General features: G+C 41.8%; 1 protein-coding gene and 1 long non-coding RNA gene across 7 annotated transcripts in view; one reads left to right on the top strand and one right to left on the bottom strand.

Moving 5' to 3' along the window:
* Positions 1-13830, bottom strand: part of LOC132654236 (uncharacterized) — a 29239-nt gene extending 15409 nt beyond the window's left edge. The window contains exons 1-2 of the long non-coding RNA XR_009591889.1: positions 13672-13830; positions 9464-9588 (exon numbers count right to left, since the gene is read on the bottom strand). This is a non-coding gene — a long non-coding RNA (uncharacterized LOC132654236). The remainder of the gene's footprint in view (positions 1-9463; positions 9589-13671) is intronic.
* Positions 1-22127, top strand: part of Adamts9 (ADAM metallopeptidase with thrombospondin type 1 motif 9) — a 178326-nt gene that overhangs the window by 93829 nt on the left and 62370 nt on the right. For all 6 annotated transcript variants that reach the window (XM_060383774.1, XM_060383778.1, XM_060383776.1 and 3 more), the window contains one exon: positions 18315-18482. In XM_060383774.1, the coding sequence (XP_060239757.1) occupies positions 18315-18482 (168 nt within the window). The remainder of the gene's footprint in view (positions 1-18314; positions 18483-22127) is intronic.

The raw sequence follows: 22127 nt of genomic DNA, 5'->3' as shown, positions 1-22127 counted from the left end.
ATGTATATAGCTCAGTGATAAGGCATTTACCAGCAGGGACCAGGCCTCAGACTCTATCCCCAGACAACCTGAAACAAACCCTAAACATTTATGCTGTAAAAAAGGGACAGGAAGCTACCTTTTTAAAACCATGTTTATAAATCTATTAACTATAGTCACCCTAAATTTCAAGCACCTTCTTGCAGCTGGTGACTACCAAATAAACAACCACTCAACAGTATATATTTAACAAATTAGTTATAAACTAGCCAAAAATCAAATTTATGAAAGTAAACTTGGGAAAACTCCTGTGTCAGCACCAAGAGGCCCCAGGGTGGCATGTCCCTGACAATTAGCATTCCCTTGCCCTTCTTTCGGTTTGTGCTTTTGTTTTGCAAAAACGTCCGTAGGCCACAGCTGGGCATCAGGAAAAAGCAGGATAGTGTAAAGACGGACTATCAGAACCAGCTGTCCTGGGATGGCTAACTCCAGCTTTTCATTGTAAAAGCAGCTGTTAAAACAAACCCTCCTTTCCTGCGTCTCAGAGTTCAAGTTCATAGTGGCAGTGAGTTCACGTAAGGAGAAAGATGGTTATGTGTGCAGTGGGTTAGAAGGGTAAAACCTGACTGATGCCGTTTGGGAGAAGGTGAAAACAGAGATCACCTTTTAGAATCTGGGATTCCAAGAGATCATTGTCTCTTTGAAGGGAAAGCTTTAGGAAGACAGCTTTTCTTATTCACTGAACCCAGTAGGTGACACTGAGCAGATCAGCTTTGCAGGACTCCATTTCAAAGACTCTTCGGAAGAATCCGAAGCTGTGAAGACCTCTCCTTCTTCACCTTCATTGTTGTCATTTGCCTTTGCAAGTCCCATCCTCTGCACAGTTAAGAAAACCTCGATGGGGCCATTGAATCATGCCTCAAACTGAAGACCCTCCCTTCCCCCCACCCAGTTGAAATACACGTAAAAGCATTCCCTGTGAACTGAATCATGAGGCCATCAAGTAATTCTCTTTCTCAGTGGCCAGACATAAAATCCTACACACATACACACACACATTTTAGGGAGACATCCTGACTTCAGATGCCATCTAGAGCGTGCGTTATGGTTGTGATTATTCAGATTGTCTAAGCATTTTAACAAGATTCAGTTTTCCCCCTAAGCCACCATCAAAACATTTCAGACAAAAAATAAACGAACTTAAGAAGAATCGTAACCCCACAGTCATTCAAAAATGACCTAAAATCTTGATTGATCAATAAAAGACAAAAAGATCTTGGCCTGTATCCAGGGAAGGAGAAGGCTGACATTGGTAGTTGGAGGGCACTAAACAGAGTGATGAGGGAGGTGGTTGGGGCCCTCTAGGTGAGGAAGGGAGGGGGATGATGTAATTTTCTGTATATTTGAAATTTTACAAAATATGTAATTTTTAAACACTTATTTAAATAAATATGTTCGGATTGTGTTTTCCTTCAAGGCATTGATTTTTTTGGATAAATTTTAGGGAACTGTCTGTAACCGCTCTTTAGCCCTGTAATGACAGAAATAGGGCGTCTGCATCTTTCTTAATTTTCTCTTTCCTGCTCTCTGCCTTTCCTTCTCTCTGCACTGCTCCCCTTTCCCTGTGCAACTTAAATAAAATGCCCCTGGGCGATTGGAAATTGTGCCTTTTATGCCTTCCTTCCCCAGGGAAATCCCAGCTTTTCCTTCAATGCAGTCCCTGCTTTCAAATTCTAATAAATAAAACAGCCCCTTTTTTAATCCACCCCTATCCAAAGTCTGAACTCCTTGGAAAACAAAAGACTTTTTCCAAAACTGTGTGCTGTTTGTTTTCTTTGAACTTAGTCGACCCCTCCCCCAGCCAGCTTACCTATTCTGCAGTTCTGCATGCAGGACCCTGATGAAGCCATGTGCCTTTCTTCCTGGTTGTCTTTGAATCAGCTGTGACCTATCTAAGACCCCCTTAGGTAGCCAGTGACCAGCTAATGTCAGGGAGGAGTGCTGTCCCCTAGAGCTTGTTACTGTCATTGAAATCCTGTTAAGTGTCTTGGAAGGGATTCCGTGTCGTACAAGGCATATGGTCTTTATAGAGCAAGGCCCCCCAACTTTTTAACCCAAGTCCCTAACTTTGCAGAACTGATATCCACATGGCTCTACAACTTCCATTTGTCAGGAAGGCTGTGTGCCCTGCTGCCCTCAACATCCATTCAAATCAAGCTAGTGCAGGGCACATGAAGGACTTCCCTGGGGCCTTAGAATAAATCAGTGATTCTCACTTGCGGATGATTATTTTAATCTCTCAGTGAACCTTAAGCAAAGTCTGGAGATATTTTTGGTAGTTAACTTCTGGGAGTGGAGATTCTCCTGGCATCAAGAAGTGGAAAGGCGGGGTGGTGGTATCGGTTATCCAGCAAAGATAGGATAGCCCAACAAAATTTTACCTCACCCAGTATCTCAAAAGGATGATAAAGTTGAAAGGTCGGTGAGAAGAAGTCATTCCCGTTGAAAGTCTGTAGACTGCTGGAAAGCGTATTGAAAATTCCTCTCCAGAGAGGTGACAGGGCTGTTAAACAAATAGAGCTCTGAGACTCAGGGAAGCAGGCTGTCTCTGTCTCTCCCGGCAAGGTCTGCTAGGAGAAGCTGAAAGTGGAAGGCTTCAGAGAGTAGATGGTCTAGCCAGACTGAATTTGGAAGCCTGCGAGGAATGATACTCATTCCAGAGGTGGGGGCAGTCCAGCAGGTGTGTGTGTGTGTGTGTGTGTGTGTGTGTGTGTGTGTGTGTGGTGTAAATGTGTACTGATGTGGCCCAGTAGGGTGAGATGAAAACACATGGAAATTCTGGCTTGAGTGGTCACCTTCCTAAACCAATAGTGATAGTGTTGATGGGACAATTCTTCAACATGACAGGACATTTGATAAAGCTTTTATGTTGCTTCTTTTTAATTAGGTGTTTCATCAATGATATAGCTCTGCTCCTGTGTGAGAGTCTAACAATGTCTAGTGTCTGGTGAAGTCTGAGTGTCACACTTGAATACGTAGGTTGCTATTTGTGAAAGTTTTTTCAAGTGTAAGATTCATTGTAGTGAGCATTTTGTCTGGGAAATGGGGAAGCACAATTCCAATTAGGAACTAAAATAGTAGCGAATAGAGCAATCTGTATATCTTTAACAAGTATGAATCAGACTTTCCTCGACTTGACACTTGGGACCAGATAACCCCTTTTTGGGTGACATCCTCTGGGCATTGTAGAATGCGCGTCAGCTACCTTGGTCTCTACCTACCCAGTGTCTATCACAGGCCCATACACTGTGATACCCAAAGATGTCTTCAGACATCACCAAATGATGGACCGGGGAAGGACAACAAAACAAAAAGCTGCCCTATAAGCTTATTGATTTCTCACTGCAGAATTTGGCTTTTCATATTTTTATGAGCATTGGGTCAGTGACCCTCAACATTTCCAAAATATATTTGATACCAAATCCATCCTTTTAAGTCAATAAAGTCTTTGAGGTTACACAATTATTCTCTTTCTCTTCTTTAGGCAGAGAAAAGCTGTTTCTCACAGATGGCCAAGTTTTCACTGTTTCGTGACCTTGGGACACTGGTTATTTTGTTTTTTAACCTATTGGAGAAAACTATTCCAGATGTATGATGTTGATTTGGCTTTTCTGTACATGAATTTCTGGGAAAGAAAGTCTCTGAGTTCTGCTCCTCCAGAGCAACATTCTTTTCCCTTTGCAAATCATCACTGCTTTAGCAGATGGCAAATACTGTCTAGTTACCAGCCCCAACCCCATGCCACAAATACTGACAAATATATTCAGAGTGGAAGGTGTAATTCTGAGATCATACAGGCAGAGAAGATTGTAGGTGATGTATCTCTTAGATCTAAAGGGAAAAATCAATCTTATTTCTTCTCTTTTAATAAAGTCACAAGCATGACCAAAACCCTAGACTCTTCAAATGCCTACAATTTAAATGTGAATCTTGGGATTGTTAACTACATTTTTGCATTACAAAAATATTAGAGGCACTTTTCTCAGAGAACCTGAGTTTGGTTTCCAGCACCCAAGTCAAGTAGCTCACAACCTCCTGTAACTCCAGTTTTGGGAGATCTAACACCCTCTTATAATCTCCATTATCATCTGCAAACAGGTGGTACACATTCATATAAACATATACATAAACATAAGCAAAAATCTAAAAATAACTCTTCATGAAAATAATCACACACACATAAATTTCTTTATGTTTCAAATAAATTTGTGATTTTTGTGTTGGGCCACACACATCACTATTCTCAGCAACATGGGTCCCAAGCTACGTCCAACCTTGCCAACGTGGTACCAGAGTTGTGGCGTGATAGTGGTCTGTTGGTAGGGAAAAGCAAATAAAACAAACCCAAGATACTGCCATTAGCCTGAAAAATAGTGTAGTGGGACTTAACATGTAATAAAACAGTGCATTTCCCACACCCCCAAAATTTAAACCATGTGATGGAAGACTGCAGAAAACCTTACTGAAAATGAGACATTCATGCTTGGTTCACCATGGGATAAAGGAGTGGTATTTTCTAAAAGTAAACTGAACCTTGAGTTATTAATGGGGGCTAACTCTATCAAAGCTCTTTAAATTAAACCTGGAGGGTCTGAGGAAGCAGCTCAGTGGGTATACTGTTTGCCTAGCATGTACAAAGCCCTGGGCTCCAATCCTGATAGTGCATGAACTGGCCTCAGTGGCACATTCCCATAATCTCCACACTTGGGAGGTAGACAGACACAGGAGGATCAGAGGCTTAAGATTATCCTCAGGTATGTGCGGAGTGCAAGGTTAGCCTGGGATGCACGTGACCATGTCTCAAACAAACAGACAAGCAAACAAATTCATTTTAAACCTCAGAATTTTTGACCTTTGTGAACATATAACCTTTCCAATAATTCTAGGTTGGGGACCTGACACGTGCGGATTTTCTCTAAAAACAATGAGCAATGAAGCCACTAGTGAAAAGCACACCCACTTGACTTAGTGCAGTCCTGTACAGTCTCTAGCTGGTGACTCATTGACTGGCCTACACCTCTTAACTTGACCCTCCAGTTGGCCAGATGGTTTTGATCGAGATGGAGAAATAACAAGGAGATCCAATATTTGGACCTGTGCTTTGAGCCATGGCCTGGATCACGTGTGTTATACACACCATTAATAATCCACATGTAATCCTGCAGAATGCGCTGTGCAAGCAGGGAAACTGAGACACCAGAAAGTTAAGTTCGTGTTTCAATCTCATGTGTCATAAGCTTTGGCTGCACATCTGATAGAGTCCAGAGCTGCAGGTTTTGAGCTGACTCAAATCTTCTGAAAGTTCCATTAGAAAGAACGCCACCGCTGGCTCCAGTGAAATGGTTTAGCCCTACCTCTGCTTTTGAAAATTTCTTGAAGCTGAGTCCTTGAGGTCTGAATGTTCCCCAAGAGTGTTTTAGCCAAGACCTACTTTTCTTCATTTTACTTATCACTAGTTGGGGGAGCTGAACATTTGCATTGTTTGAACTGGATCATTTTTTACACCTCAGTTGGCTTAATAAAGCTATGTAGGCACCTTGGAAATTGGATTTGGTCACCCAGCATTCTCTGGGCACTAACTTTGAAAAGGCTTGCTTTCCCCTGGCTGTTAACAGCACCTGGGAAGGGAAGGGTTCCAATGTTTTGAGACATGGCCTGATCCTAACATCTGGAGAGTTAGGACTTTGCCAAATAGATAGGTGTACTGGGGGCAGCTTATCAAGAGCCAGTAGACACAATTCACAATTCATGCCACACAATTCACAGTAACAAAATGTTGGGCGTCCTACTGGCTTCCTAGTCCTGAATAAACCTATATCTGTTCTAGATGAAAAGGGACTTTTTAAAAGGTCAGTCAATGTTAAACAGGGACATACCATCTTGGGATCAGTGTGGAAGTTTTCAGATTTTTGCACATAGGTTTTTCAGTCAGAATGGAAATAGAAATCTTCTGGCCCTGATAAACTGCCTTGCCTTACTTGGCTTCCTTCCTTCTCTTCCTCCTCAGGGAGACAGGCTTATGTATCCCAGGCAGGCCTTGATCTCTCCATGTACCAAAAGTTCCACACCACAACACTTATATGCAAGGCTGGGAATCAAGCATGGGATTTCATAATAGGAGAGCTCTCTGCCAATGAAACGTAGCCTTTTGTTTATTGCATATCTTTACATTGTGTGTGTGTGTATATATATATATATATCTGGAAAACAAAACTCAATCTAAAGTGACATTTCTGGATAGCATTAATATTATGTAACATTAGCAGTTAGAAATGAGCTCTTTTTTCTTCCATTTTTCCCTTCCTTCCTTCTTTTCTTTCTTTTTTTTTTTCTTGATTATCACTGCAATTGTTTGAGACAGGGTGTCATTATGTAGCCCAGGCTGGCCTTGAACTTACAACGACCCTCCTGTCTGGGCTTCCTGAAAGTTGGGATTACAAAAATGTGTCACCACCTCCAGCTAGAGCTGAACTTTCAATATTTGTGTGGCATTTGAGGGGAGTATAGTGCTCTGAGTCTCTACTACCTGCCTTTTGCTGTTTGCTGTTAGAATCGCAGATAAGCTTCCTCTTAGTCTCGCCTTGTGTTATTCACCTATATAGTTGTCAATTAAACATTAAACTACAAAGGTAATGAGTCAGTTTGGGGGTGAATTGAAGCAAGAGATTGGGGAGAACAATTGCTATGTGTTTGTCTTTAAAATAAGCTGAGCACTGTGAAAATGTGGACGTATTGCTTTTGTGTTATTGTGGGGTAAATGGCTATACAAGTACTCTTTGAGCATGTACTCATTGGTGTGTGTGGTATAATTACTTGGGTGTTTTCCACACATCAGACATGCTTCTAGTCACTAGGGATTGAACAGAACACACACGCGTGCATTCTCTGTATCTCTCTGTCTCTCTGTCTCAAATTATTAAGTGAATAGTCTAGGGAGTAAGGGAAGCCTATGAATAACAACAAAATAAAGAACGGAATAGAGAATTTTGAAACTGTGATAAAGACTAATAGGTAAAACTGGATTCAGGAGATGAGTAGAGCTTTTCATAGAAGAGGGGAAGGGAATCAAAGTTTTAAGATTTGAAGATATATCCAACAATGATATGGGGAAATACAAAAGAAAACCAAGTGGCATCCAGAAATGGGATGTTTCTGGAGGCAGGAGTGTGCTGCATTTAGTGATCCTGAAAGGCAAGGGGAACTGAAATAGAGGAGGTGGAGACAGGATACAGGAATTAGAGAGGGAATGGAAGACATGGAGATAAATTGTGATGTGGACAGAGGTAGGCAAGGGTTAGATGATTGAGAGACAAGAAGCCCCTAGGGTGGGATGGGGTGGATTGAACAGGAACATGGATTCATTTAAAAAGGTGACTCTGGCTTTGAATTCAGGGAAGGAAGCAGGGGTACCCCTTTCTAGGAAGCCACTGTGACAACTGAAATGAGGCTCTGATAAGTGTGTCCACAGGAAAGATGGTGAGGGACGAGAGACTCCTGAGATATTTTTGAGGTAGAGCTAAAGGATTAGCTGAGCGTATGGGTATAGGATACAAAAGGAAAACTAGAGCCAAATGACTCTGAGTTTTATGGACTAAGAAAAAGGAAGGATGGCATTTGTATTGTTTAAAATGGAAAGGTCTATAGGAGGAACAGATGTGTAGAGAGAAAGGGGAACTGTTGGGGACATATTAATCTGAGATGCATGTTAGCTGTAGCTTAATGTCTGCTGAACACCAATGCAAGTAGATATTAGTTACATAACAGAGGGAAACAAAGTACTTACCGAACCATATTCTTCTTCAGTCTCTGGATACCCTCTTTAATAAAGCTTAGAGTAGTACAGAAACAATTTAAATTTGTAAAACAAAACAAAAAATTAAACATAATTCTAGTCCTTCCTAAGGTGAAGTAATTTATTTAGTTTAACACATCAGTTTTTATTTCTTCTCCTCTCATCCCTTCTCAGTGCCATTTTTAGCCATCTCTTTACCAGAATGTGGACAGAAGGAGGAGATAGAAAAGAAACAAAGGATTTGAATAAAGCATGTTGAAAGAGATGAAACACAGTTTGATATCTCAGTAGAGTAATGTGAGGTTGGATGAGCATCTGATTCAATTAATGTTTAAAATGACCTTTTGCCCATCTGTTCAGACATGGATCTCTGCAAACAGGCTCAAATATTTATGCCTACCTCAATTCTGGAGTGGGATTATTATCCACCCAAATGACACTTATTTGTCTGGACTGCTTCCTAAAACACAGTGTAATTTTCAGTTCTTCCTTGGTATTTGGGGTTCTGGAGGGTTCCAAGACCTCCTACTGGAATCCCCAGACTCTGGAGATGGAGAAGTTCAGTTTCTTTTTAAGAAATAGTGTAGTATTTCCATACAACCTATCTAGGCTTTCCTTATTACTATAAATCAGTGTGAATGCCCTACAAATATTTCTGTGATGTTTAGCGAACAATAACAACAAAATAGTCTCTACGTTTTAGGTGTAATTTTCTTACCTAGATATTTTTGGTTCAGGGTTGGTTGGATCTGGATTCAGAGTCAATGGACATAGGGGACCACCTGTGGGGTCTAGTTTATAGCCGCTTCATGTAAATAAATACAGTCCCATTACACCACAGTTATGGAAAAAGGACCAGACAGACAGAAAGCGGTGTAGGTTGGAGGAGACAAGGAAAGGCACCCTGCTTCTCTGCCTGTTAGATGACTGATGGGTACATGGCCTGAAAGGGATGCAGTTCAGCAGGCACACACCAGAGTCTGGAGACAAATTGATGAATTGCTTTCCTCCAGAAGCATTCCTAGTGGTGACTGAAGCTTCCCAGACCTTAGATACTAACATAGGTCACATCAAGTGGGGCTGCCAAGGCTTGACAGCTGCTGACAAACATCTCCAGATTGCCTTGATCTCTCCCCCCGAGACCTTTGATCACAGTCCACCTTCACGTTCCAAGAAATTTCGGTTACTGCTCCCGCCAGCCACAGCTTGCCCATCAGTTACTAACTCAGACACTTCTTATATGCCTTCCTTTCCGGTATGTGTGTGTGTGGTGCCCAGGAGCACGGGTATGCATATTCAAACATGTTCGGGTACATGTGCATGCACATGCTCCTACACACGTGCACATGTGCAGGGCCCCCGTCTTCTGCCGTTGCTCTCCACCTTATTTGTTGAGTCAGGGTCTCTCATTTGAGCCCAGAACACTTCAATACAGCTGGTCTTGGCTAGCCAGATTGCCCCAGGGATCCTCTCTCCTCTTTCTGAGCTCTAGAATTACAGTGGGGCCACGATACCCAACTAACATTTGCAGGCATGCTGGGGATTCAAATACCAGGTCTCATGATTGTGGCACAAGTGTTTTAAGTGCTGAGCCATTTCCCTGGTCCATTTCTCAGACACTTTTTCACTTACCTTTGGATTAAGGATTTTTGAGCCTGTGTCTCACCCACTACCCTCTTTTTTTTTTCCTTCCAGCTGCTTTCATAAATACTGTCATTGTAGGCAGAGTGGGTCCTTACGCCATCCTTGCTCCTCTCCTGAAAAACATCAACATCCTTATTGTCTTCAAGCCAATTTACAAACAGCCATAATGGGTAACCTTGAAAAGAATAGAAGAGCTACAAAACTGGGCAGTGACCTTGGACAATCAGAGGGTACATTAAGAAGAGTCAGGCTTGGAGATAGAACATGCCTCATACTGCCCAAGCATCGTTTAGCCAAGATAGAATTTACCAGATACCAAATTTGCAGATGTTCATGGTTTTTGTTTCTCTCTTGATGAGGAAAAAAACTGTAACAATCACGTTCTTACAGAACAAAATGTAGAAGAGTTTGGATTTTCAGATTTCATGTATTGACAGAGGGCATGCTGGATAACCCTGCACCTCCTAATTCTTGGGGGGATCGTTGGGTTGAGGGCATGAGCACTGCTTACTGTTTGTCTCCCTTTAGACACCTGGCCCTGCCATCTCTCTTGTTTGGAGAGGTCACCTACTTGGCCTCAATAATGACATATGTTTTGAAGTGTGGCCCAATAGTTGACATATGAATCATAGTTCTTTTCCTTAGATCTTTTAGCACTTAGCATTTACAGAGCAATGTGGTGGGGTGAGGCCAAGAATGAGAAGGTGGCCCAGTGCCCCCATCCAGCTGGGATGGTTGTGACAACCATGTCAGACCTTTCTGTACTCTTTCCTGGAAACATCAGGCTTTCTGGGGTCTTTTTTATGCTAATAAGTGCCAGGGTGATCCTAGACATAAGTAGCCATCAAGCAAACCTCATAACACTGGCTTTACACCCTGAAATCGCAGACCATTTTTCTTACTGAAATTCTTTCTTTTCCTTTTCAATAGTTTTGTTCTTGACAAGGGGAAGTGACCACTCCCATGTGAGCATACCAGGAAAGGGAGCGAATATATATTTAGTGAGAGCTGTCTGATACTAAGTCTGTACCTACCTACCATACTTGAAGTAGTCACATCCCAAAGTCCAGAGAACAGAAGTGTGGACTGAGGTGAAGCAGATACGCAAGAGTGATAAGCAGAAAAGATGCATGACATTTGTTAGGACCAACGCACCAATGTTAGGAAACGTAGGAATGTTGGGAAACGTGCTCCTGTGGAGGTTATACGTGGATTCACAAATCACACCACGGTTCCACGTGGGAGGTTTATTAGGGGAAGAGGGAAAGGGAAAGGGGGGGTGCCCCAGAGAGAGAGAGAGGGAAAGTAAGGGAGTAAGAGAGGGAGAGGGCAAGAGAGTAAGAGAGGGACCACGTGTCGGGGTGGGCCCTTTAAGTTGGAAGGTAACCACGCCCTCCAGGTGAGGACACATGATAGGTTGCTGGGCAACCCAGAAGCAGCTTGTGTTTTAAAATACTAACAATATTCATCTACAAGCCCATCTTTTCTTACTTTGGTGGAGGGACTGTATTAAATAGTCTAGAGAAGAGCAAAGAGTGTTAGCAAAGGCATCTTCAGTACACATGTCTGCTCTGTAGGTTCCTCTGTGCTCCTTAGAAGAGAATGTTAAGCTTAGGGTACATAACTTGACAAGTATTTTCTTTAAAAATGTTACCTTTTTGATGTCATATTTGGAGACATGCTACAAGGCTCTGTTGGATAGAACATAATGGTGGTAATAGCAAATCTGTGTTATTTTTGTATTGTCGGCCCAAAACATGAAGTTTTGTGTGCATCGTCTCCTTTAGTTGTCACATAACTGAATTGTTCATGGATACTATGACTGTCTCCTCTTAGGAGAACAAATCTAAGCCAAGAGAAGTTAAGTCACGTTCCCAGTGGCACGGTGTTAAGATAGCAGTTATGATTCCAGCTCATGTCTGTCTGCCTTCAAACCTCTGTTGCATTTTGGAGCAAGGTGAACCCCTAGCAACCAGCTGCATTTCCCTTTTTTTTTTTTTTTTTTTTTTTTTTAGCTCCTGTGAACAGCCACCTCTTAGAATCTCTTCTTTACTGGTTTCATTGGCCTACTCTTACTTTTGTTCATGATGGCACTGGAAGTCCTTCAAAATCAGAAGAGGATAATATCTGTTTGATTTCATTCTTTCCTGCCCTTCATGTTAGCTGTAGATGACATGCCTAACAGTAAAGCAAAGAGTGGGTTCCTGGTTAGTCACGGGTCTGGGCAACATGCAGAACATTTAGAACCTCCAGTGTGACTGGCACCAAATGATCTCGTCTTCTGGGGACCAACACTACACGTATGCCTTTTTTTTTTTCTGCATGGCCTTAAGCGTGTCATTTCATGTCTTCCCAGGCCTTGAGTCTGAAATTAATAGGTGCACTGAATAATTTTTTTGTCATGGCTCACAATTTAAATATTTGAGAAATTGAGCCTCTATGAATGGATAGCCCAGAACTTACAGCCTGAAGCCTTCCATCCACAGCCTTGGCAAGATCCATTCATCAGTCAACAGAAATGATAATTCCCTGCAGGGCACTAGGCAGGCCCCAAAGGGTTTCTATATTTGAAAATGGCAAAGAGAGAAGTAGGATGTGTTTTCAGCTAAGGGCCAATCTGGGTTTTTGTTTATGTGATTGTGTCTGTCCCTTATAATGCCTTCCCTTTCCAAAGCATTAAAGATACTGAAAAAAAAAAAAAAAGGTGTTGAAGTCAGAACTATTAGCACTGCTTAGCCACTCTCATTTTAGGAGGCTGAATCACCAGAGGACTCTGAAAGACTCTTACAAGGGATTTCTCTAAGGTCCTTGCTTCCAGGTATTCCCACGGGGAGGTAGAAGTCAACAGTTACCTGGCTTTCCCAGGCTCCTTATCTAACATAAGGATTAACACAGCGATCTGGGAGAGGTATTTAAAACCTTGCCATGCTGCTTTCCCATTTTGTGACCCTGGGTGAGTGACGTCACTCTTGGGCCCTCAGCATCTTTGTATAAAAGGCTCCTAATAACATGTACCTGAGCCGCATGTTTCTCTGGGGTTAGAGAGAAGCTAACGTACTTTAGCCCAGTGTCCTGCTCATATTAACAATTAAGAAACGGCTCATGTAGTGGTTAGTAATTATGGTCAAAGTTTATCTTTTGGGTAGCCTTTCTGAGTCTTCAGTTATATCAAATTAGTTGAGCATCAGAACTGAGAGTTTCCAAGGAGTTCTTTCTTAATGAATAGAATATGCAGCTTATGCTGCTACTCTATGATGGCTATAGCTTTTGTGCGTCCATTTCATAAGTCTGTTCTGACTGGCTGTGGTGTACAAGGGAAGAAATGGACATGCATGCGTTAACAGTAGCTACATCTACTGTCTTTTCCCGGCTTTCACGTGGTTCCCTAGGCCTGACATTCATCAGTGTGTTTGAAATTGTGACCTCAAGTGTGTAGCCTTGTGTCTACATTGTTTTCACGGTTGAACAAGAGCTATGGACAGTTGTCCTTTTGCTTTCCCCAGTGTTTCGATACTTGTGCTCTGTTTGTTTCATTTGTCCCTGTATTGGCAAAAACATGCCTGAGCCTTGCAAATGGCATTGCATTCTTTCTGATGGCATGCTCTTTCGGTGACATTTAACTTTGGTTTGTTAAGGTCAAAACGAAAGTAGAATCAAGATATGCTTCTAGTTGTTGTGACCAATAATTTTTAATGTAAGGATTGAGGTATTGTCCTCAAATTCTATAAAATCAGAAGAGAAAGCCCTTGAGAAGTAATAAATACAGTGTCTAAATAGAACTCTATCCCCCTCCCTCAGCTATCAAACTGCCAAAAATCACTTGGACAGAAGAGTATTATGTTTTTGCTAAAAGGCCCCAGTACATGACATTCTCTTGGTCCTTTGATGTGTGTTATTTTCTACCTGCAATTAGCCAGTCCTGAGCTTAGAAATATATACTAGTTGATCAGGATCCCTCACGACACATTGCACATAGACACAACTACATCTGTCAAGAGTACAAATCATCTGTGCAGACACTAAACAAGGACTGTCATCCCGGACCACCCACTCAGCCACATCTTTCAGACATGTGGTACAGTTCAGCCAGTCTTGGCCCACAGCCTCCCAGATCTGGAGCCTTCAAGCTCCATCCAGATGCTTCCTACTAACCATACTCCATGAGCACACCTGACCCCCAACCCTCCTCTTCTTACCTCCACGTTCCCCTCTTCTTCCTTCTGAGTTCCTTATGAGGAACTTGCCAAGTCCATAGAGAACTCCATCACCATAAGGATATGTCAGTATCCTCAGTAATGTCACAGCCCAGAGAATGCATTTTCTTTCGGTATTCAGCCCTTCTCAGTCAGGCATGTGCACGGAGTCGTTTGCAGATTTCTAGAAGATTAAGGAACCATGACCCTTAGCACAAGTGAAAGGATTCTCCAAGATCAGGGCCAGCACACCAGACCCACATTCATCCTCGTGTGTAGAGATACTTCTCTAGAGAGCTTAAGGCTTTGGGAGAGAAGTGAAGAGAACACACTGCCTTCCTCTTGAGTTTCATTCCCACCAGCTGAGTTGAAATGCAAGCATTTCACATTTTTAGACCTTAGTGAGTGGAAAGTGTCAGCACTTCTGAACACAGTCCAGCTTCCAGCATGCCTTTGAATGGCCTCACAGAAACAAAAGCTTGAAATCCCAGACATTCGGGCTGCCTGGCCTTGGTGTTTCTGTGTACCAAGCAGTGATAATGCTGTTCATCATATTGCTTAAATTTGAGGTGGGGGTTGTGGGATGGGGGGCAAGGAAGAACTGGTCTCCCAAGAGACCAAAACTTGAATCATTTCCCAAGAGAACAAAAGTCGGTATCCTGGCAAACTAGGCGGCTATTTCGGCTGCAAATGTAAGGAATTAAATGTTCCTAGGAGCAAGCACTTTGAGATGGGTAGCCAGGAAGTAACAAGTACTAGGTGACGTACTTAATAAAACTACTGTGTCTGGGTGACGCAGGTTGGTGTAAATGTCATCTTTGGCCCAGGAAAGACCGGGAGTGATCAGATGGAATTTCCCCTCGGAATGTAAGAGCTGGAACCTGTGTTTATTTGATTATCAGAGTGACAGCTCCTCTATGAAGTCATAATAGACCCATTAATGAGCCTGCTAGATTTGAGCATTTCTACGAACAGCTGCTTTTCTTCAATGGTAATTTAGAAAACACTGAATGAGGAGTGTTCGCTGTCAGATGAGATGTCATGAGGATTTCCTAATCTCTTTGAGCTCTTAATAATCCCAAGCAAATAACATGTGGTGAATCACGCTAAAGTAACGCATTCTTTTTTTCTGTCTCCACTTCCATTCATGTCCCCTCTAAAGAAAATGTGCATAGCAATGGATAGAGGGCAGCTAATCCATATATTGAAGGCATCATATTTAGAACTTAGTTCATTCATCACTGGCTCATTGGCAATAGATGTTAGTGGATTTGTGGCAAACCTTAGATGAGTCACTGACAGCAGGATTCCTTTTTTAAAAATCTATTTATTTCATTTATTTATTATCTATTACAATTTATTCACTTTGTATCCTGCCTGTAGCCACTGTTAGTTTCATCCCAGTCCCACCGTCCCTTTCTCTTCTCCCCCTATGCCCCTCCCCTAGGCCACTGATGGGGAGGACCTCCTCTCCTTCTATCTGACCCTAGCTTATCAGGTCTCATCAGGATTGGCTGCATCATCTTCCTCTGTGGCCTGGTAAGGACAGGAAGATTCCTGGTTGCTTGTTGTTTTGTTGTTGTTGTTGTTTCATTGTACTGTTACTGTTCCCAATAGAAATATGTCTACTTGTACTGGAGCAGTGGGTGTGAAACAGAGTTGAAGGCATTGCAGTTGTACTGTTTTGCACTGCCACTTGACTCATCTCTCGTAACAGCACCTATCTGTACTATCGATTTGTGTTGGGAGGTTGAGATGGCTAAAGTATACAAGGCTTAGAGATGATAACATCTTAGGGAAATGTCTGGCTCATAGTGTATGTGAGAATGTTGAGAGGTTTCCAATTCTACTCTATACAGCATGACCTACTTTTCGACCATGTCTTCTGGTGACTCTGGCAGATTTTTAACTCTCATGAGCTCTTTTTTCCCACTTCCCACTGAGGACTAACTTGTTTGGACAGTTTGCACACTGAAATGACTATTCCTAACGATATATTTGCTCTAAGTTCACTCATTTGATAAGCCTAAAAAAATATTTTTTTCTCTAATCAAGCAAATGTTATGACCTACTATTCCATGTGCTTTCTGTCAGACCCATTTCTCACAAGTAAAAAGACCCTTGGCTGTCAATGCATTTTCTCTCAGTGTGTAGCATCTTTGAAAATGGTAACAAATATTTTCACTATTCGTTCAGTTGCCAAATCAGACATCTGAATGTCATCTTTGCCTTCTTCCTTTCATCCCAACAGCTGACCCATAAGGTACTGTCAGTTCTACTTTAAGAAAAATACAACCTTAGCCCCCAACTTTCTCCACCCAAACCTTCTGCAGCAGTGGCTCTCAATCTTCTTAATGCTGTGCCCCTTGTATGTTGTGGTGACCCCCAACCGTAAAATTATTTTCACTGCTACTTTATGACTGTGATTTTGCTACATTGAATCATAATGTAAATATCTGTTAAGCAGAATATCTGATATGCAGATATCCCCTGTGAAAGGATCAGTGCCCCCCCCCCCCCCGCGCAAGGGCTCATAACTCACAAGATGAGAACCTTTTATGTGTTCATCCAAGCTGCTACCAGCTCTGGCCTTTCAGACATGGCTTCCATGGTTTGCCTTATTTCCAGTTAACCTATATTCATATTTAGTACTTGACTTGGTAGTCAAGGCAGAATTTTCAAGACAAAAATTAGACTATTCCCTATTCTGAATTAATTCTCCCCAAAGATTTCCCATCGTGTGCCAAATGTGTCATTTTTATGACCTTCAAGCTTGTCTGGTATAGCCCCATGGAAGACTTCAGAGAGTCTCTTTCAATCATTCCAGCTTGCTTGATTCTTAGACGCGCATTCATACACAATACTTATGTCATCACCTGAATAATATGAATTTGCTTTCCTGGTCCCTGAGGTCACGGACTATGTCAATTTTGGTATCACTGTATTTCCAATGTGTCGTATAATATTTACCACATGGTGTGTACTCAGTAGATGTTTTCATTGAGCAAATGAATTTATCCCAAATTGTATTTATGACTTCATATTTTCTTACTGAAGTAACATTTTAAAAATCATGAATTGGTCATTTACAGTAGGGAGTATCTTTGTGCAAGTCATTAGCCACTCTCAGAGACTGAAGTTCTAAGAACTTCATCACAAGACTTTGAAAATAATACTCAGTACTCAACATGTCCCCAAACACTGTAGATTAACTGTTGAAAGTTTTTGTTTGGGTTCTGACATTCCAACGAGGCTCCCTCCTTCCAAATTGTGAACTATTAAGATGTATATAATAGCTACTTCAAATCATATATTCACGAATATTTCACATTTTAAAGTAAAAATCAAAAGCCAAATGTGTTAGCATACATATTTTAAATTTTCTACCAGCTACAGCTGAAATTTTTATAGTGAAATTTTTAGTGTTTTTTTTGACAGAAACATATTTTGGGCACATTTATAAATGGTGTAACTTTGAGGATGTCTGGTAATAATGATAAAATTAGTATTAGAATTTTTGTTTTACATGGAGCTGTTTATTTATTAAGTATAAAAGGATACTTTGGTAAATTAAGCCAAAAAAAGAAATAACAAAGTTACTGGGGAGTGCGGGGATAAGAAACGTGAAGTCAAGAGAACTGTAATGTGAAATCTATTTTCATTGAGACTTTACCTTTTATTCTCCATTCTTAAATTTACTGCCCTCTAGAAAGCAGAGCCTTATACTGGGAAATAAAGTGTCTTTAAAGATCTGAGCCATCAGTTCATGATGGCTGCAGTAAAGACGCTGTAATTGCTAATGAGGCCTTGGATGTTGAAAGTCTCGGTGCGTCCGTTGGGGCCAGCCTCTTGCCTGTTCTACAAGAAGCTGTCACATCAAATTCTTGTCCAGACTCCATGGGCACTTTGATTCCTAAACCTTTCTGAGAAACCTAATCTGAAATCAAAGTCAAGTTTCTTAGATGTGGTCAGACAAGGTCACATTTAAAACAGTCCAGTGAACCCACAGATCAAAGTTGAAAGGTAATGCCTCCCTCCTGAAGTTGGCACAGACTTACCCACCAGCTAACAGCTAACCTTTCAGGTTTTTTTTTTTTCTTGCCTTTTTCACCTCTTTCCAATGGGCTGGGGGAAATTAGAGCTTTTTCCCTTAAAGAAATAGCTGAAGAGTTTCCTCAAATACGATCTTTGAGAAATTGAACACGGTCATATTGGAAATATGCTTTTATATCAATCAGTGGATCAGGAGATATTTTATTGAAGATGCATTTTACTACTCTGCAGCGGGACTTCCCTCAGTGTAACGGCCATAGCAATTTCAGAATCAAGAGGCGGTTTTCAGGCTAAATTGTGGGGATCTTCCCACGTTGCTGCTGTATAAACCAACGCACCACACAGGGCCACTGCTATAATGCACAGGCATTTTTTTTCCTGTTGTCACCTTTCTTCCCTGTAAGGCTTTGAGTTATTCTCAGGAATGGCACTGAAAAGAATGGAGTCATACTAACTCTCATTAGACATGATCTATCATCACCTTACACATTTTCTTTCTTCCTTTTGTTTTTTAAAATCAAAGTCACTGTGATTCAAAAAAAAAACAAAAACAAAAACAAAAAGAACAACCTTGCCATTGCTTTATATTGCAGTGTTCTGTCTCTTGTGGTCGAGGGCAAAAACAACGAAATGTTTACTGCTTGGCAAAAGATGGAAGCCATTTAGAGAGTGATTACTGTAAGCACCTTACTAAGCCACATGGGCACAGAAGGTGCCGAGGAGGACGGTGCCCCAGATGGAAGGCTGGCGCATGGAGTCAGGTGAGCAACGCTTCTCTCCCCAACCGCTTCCTTCTGTTTAGCCCCGTGCCTGACACCAGTGCATTCGCTGGTGTTTCTCTGCATTGTTTTCATTTTACAAACTGGGAGGAATCTTCACCTGGCAGGCTGGGTGGCCTGGGACATACAACCTCAGTCGACAGAGCTTTGGTGCAGTTGTGAGGCCGAATCTCACACCGTGATAGGTGGCAGATGTCACAGGCGCAGTAGCTCTTCCAGTATCCAGCTGGTGGTCTTGTGTGATCGTTTACCACCTAAAACGGCCTAGTTTAGATTGCACTGAGGTGAGCTGTTGTCACGTGACAGAAACTGAGGCTCAGTTAACCTTAGAGATTCCTTCCTATCACACGGAATACCTGACAGAAACAACTTAGGGGGAAATGGGGTATAGTCTGAATTACTGTTTTAGGGGATGTTGGTCTATCATGGCTGGCAGGGAAGGCATGGCAGCTGTGTGGCATGGTCTGTGGGCCAGCGGTTTGGGGCACAGCTGCTCACATCTCGGCAGGTCACAAAAAAGAAAGAGCTGAAAGCTGGACCAATCTGTAACCCTCAAAGGCAACCCCCAATGACCTATATCTACTAATTTCACCTCTCACCCCCAGAGCCACCATCTGAGAACTAAGATAAACCTGTGGGACAGGTCACCTTCAAACTATAACAATTTTCAATATAAAATACAAGTCCCTAGGTCAATACCTCTCCGCCTGTTTGCTTGTTTGCAATTGAGATGGGGGACGTGAAGGAGAGCTCTCTTGTCATTTTTGTAGCTGTGTATCGTTGGGTGATTTGTTTGACCTTCCTGGGCCCATTTCATGTGGTTCTTAGCAAGATTTAATGCAGCTATGAATGCCAAGTGCTTTGCTCGGGGCGGGGCTGGAGGTGGGGCTTGAATCTGGTAGACTCTCCAGTAATATTTTGCTTGGATGAGAGTGAAGTCTGATTCAGATGGGCAAGAGAAGAGGAACCCAGGACACCAATTACAGTCTCTTTTTGAACCTGCAAAAGCAACTTTAAAAGCTCGACTCACCTAGAACTTAGCGTGGGTCCCAGAACCCCACTGCCTGTGTGTTCTCTCACTGCTGTTCAAGGTGCTTGCTTGAGAGTGGCAAGGAGGTTCCATTTCTTTTAAAACATTCTGTTCCTAACGCTGAGCCTTCTCTCTGCCGATCGGATTCAGCAGGAGGTGTCCAGTCCTCTCCTTCTCCCATGCTGTGGAGAGTCAAGCCAATAACTCCTAAGAATCTGAAAACTAGGCTCAGGGTACGTGGCCTCTGGAAGAATTCTTCTACCTTTGGACGCAGCCATATTAACACCAGAAGAGCTGAGGTTCTTCCACTTTAATGTTGTAGTGGAAAATTCCTCTGGGAGTCTGAATGCTGCACAATGTCCTCTGCTGACATCACTGTTCTCTCTATCAATGTTCCACTTTGCAGAAGACTACAGCATAGTGCCTCCTTCCCCAGCCCGGTAGCCTCATCCCTCCAGAGCCTGTGTCCTAAGGAAACATCATTTGCTTGCTGGCTTTAATTTGGCAATCAAAGAATCTGTGCTCTGGCTTCCATCGGGGGTCGTTTTCAAGGCGGCGCATCGTACTTTGTCGCCCCCCACCCCCAATGGTTTCTAAGTGACCATTATCATCTTTTAACTTCCAGCCCTTTTGTTTTTGGAGCTATTCAGTTCATGCAAAGCCTGCAGCTAACGTTATTTAAGATGCCACACTAATTAGGTTGTCCTCTTGTAGACTTTCATGCTCTGTTACTCTTCACTATGTTCTTTGGCCTTGTCTTATCTATTTATCTAATGCATCTTCCTAAAGATTATGAAGCTCAGATCATGTAAACGACTTACATCTAAAAGGCCAATTTATTCACAAAAGAGATGCATAAAAGAATCTTTTGCGGTAAACAGGAACTGAGTTTTACCGCAATATCCAGGAGAAGCCTAAAATTGTTTATAAAGCTAGGATGGTTAGATCTATAGCCTGCTTTGTTTGTTTGATTGTCTTGCAAACACAGATTATTTTAAAAAAAAAAAAACGTTTCCCTACAGAAGAAAGCATACCTGTTCAAAACAATCACTCAGAATTGGTTCATAAAGATAAACTGTAAAAGGAAGCAAGACCTGAAAATCACTTGGGCCACTGGGTGGTGGAGAAAAACAGACTGTATGGTTAAGTATTACCAGATCACTAATTATCCGGTGGTAAACAAGAATATTCCTAAGGCTATGATATTAAGCAAAATTAATGAGAGCTCATTTGCTACCATATTTAAATTTTCTATCTGGCCCTTCTGTTTTTGCTAGGAGCTATATTGTAGTCATCATGTCTTCACGATGAGAATATAAAGAATAATTAGTAGAATTCTTCATCTTGTCAAAATGTCTGATGATAACAGGACACACTGAATGTTGGCACAGAACTCTACCATACTTAGGAAGCCCTTCCCAAAATGGAGTGCTTTGCGACATAAAGTGGATGTTTCATTTCTGGATCCTTTGAAATCTTGAAGTTGTAAAGGAAATCACTTAAAAGAAAAATCCTCACTAAAGTCTTAAAGGATTTCTTTCCCCCCCCCCCCCCTCAAATGTTTGGGTTTGTTTGGTTTGCTTGGATGATTTTAATCAAGAGCTAAGAGATGCTGATGAAACTTTAAGACAAAAAGAAAAAAGAAAAGAAAAAGTATCACCATTTGGTTCTTGGCTCAGCCTAATGCGATGGAGGCTCAATATTCTCCTGGGGTCAAAGCCTTCCAGGGTACAGTTTGCCAGGACTATGTCCTCTAGCAAGCCTCCTCTTCACCCCTAAAGTGATTGCAGAAACATATTGGGTTGGAAGTAATACTTTTTTCAACAGTCCTGAGTTGTGCACATCAGTTCATTCATCCCTCCTGAGTCACTGGCCTTTTTCTCAGTGCCACGCCTTTGGAGTCAGGATGGGCCTCACCAGCTGTGGAATTATCTTCATCTACTTCACTTCCCTACTGATATAACATGTAACGGAGTCTCGCACAAGCCATGGTGTCTTGGATTCATTTTTAAGAATTAATTTTTAGGTGATCTCTGTAGCAAATGTCCACACTGCCCTCTGAATCACCCGCTGCTCTTGGTGTTGGCCCTCCCTGTAGTGAGAAGGAAAGCAGCCTAATTGTGGTGTTTGCTGTGAGAGGTTTTTCAAGCATTTTCTGGAGACAGTGGTGCAGCTTGTGCCCTTTGAGAAATTAGGAAGCGATTCTATGAGTGGTGACAAGAAACAGTTCCTTTAGTACTTTCTGGTCTCTTGGTCGTTTGAGCTTTGTTTGAACTGTGAACATCAATGATGCATTGTTTAAATATAAACCTCTCACCCTAGTCTATGCTGGCATAGTATAAAACATTACCACGTTAGCACCGTGTTTTAAAACCAGGAGCTAAGTTCTAAAACACAATGACTTTGCCACATCTCCTTGCAAACTTGATTTTGATTCGAATTTTGTTGTTTTGTTTTGTTTTTTTTTTCTTGAGATAGAGCAATTGTCTCTGTTCTTCGCTTTATTTATTTATGGATATCTATTGGAAAGGTTCATTAAGAAACAAAAAAAAAATATTTTATAGAAGATTCTTAACACACTGCTAGTCACTCAACTG

This window comes from Meriones unguiculatus, chromosome 5 (assembly GCF_030254825.1).
Source record: "Meriones unguiculatus strain TT.TT164.6M chromosome 5, Bangor_MerUng_6.1, whole genome shotgun sequence".
Taxonomy (NCBI): Eukaryota; Metazoa; Chordata; class Mammalia; order Rodentia; family Muridae; genus Meriones; species Meriones unguiculatus.
The sequence above is the reverse complement of the archived record's forward strand: the minus strand, read 5'-3'. Positions and strand labels throughout refer to the sequence as shown.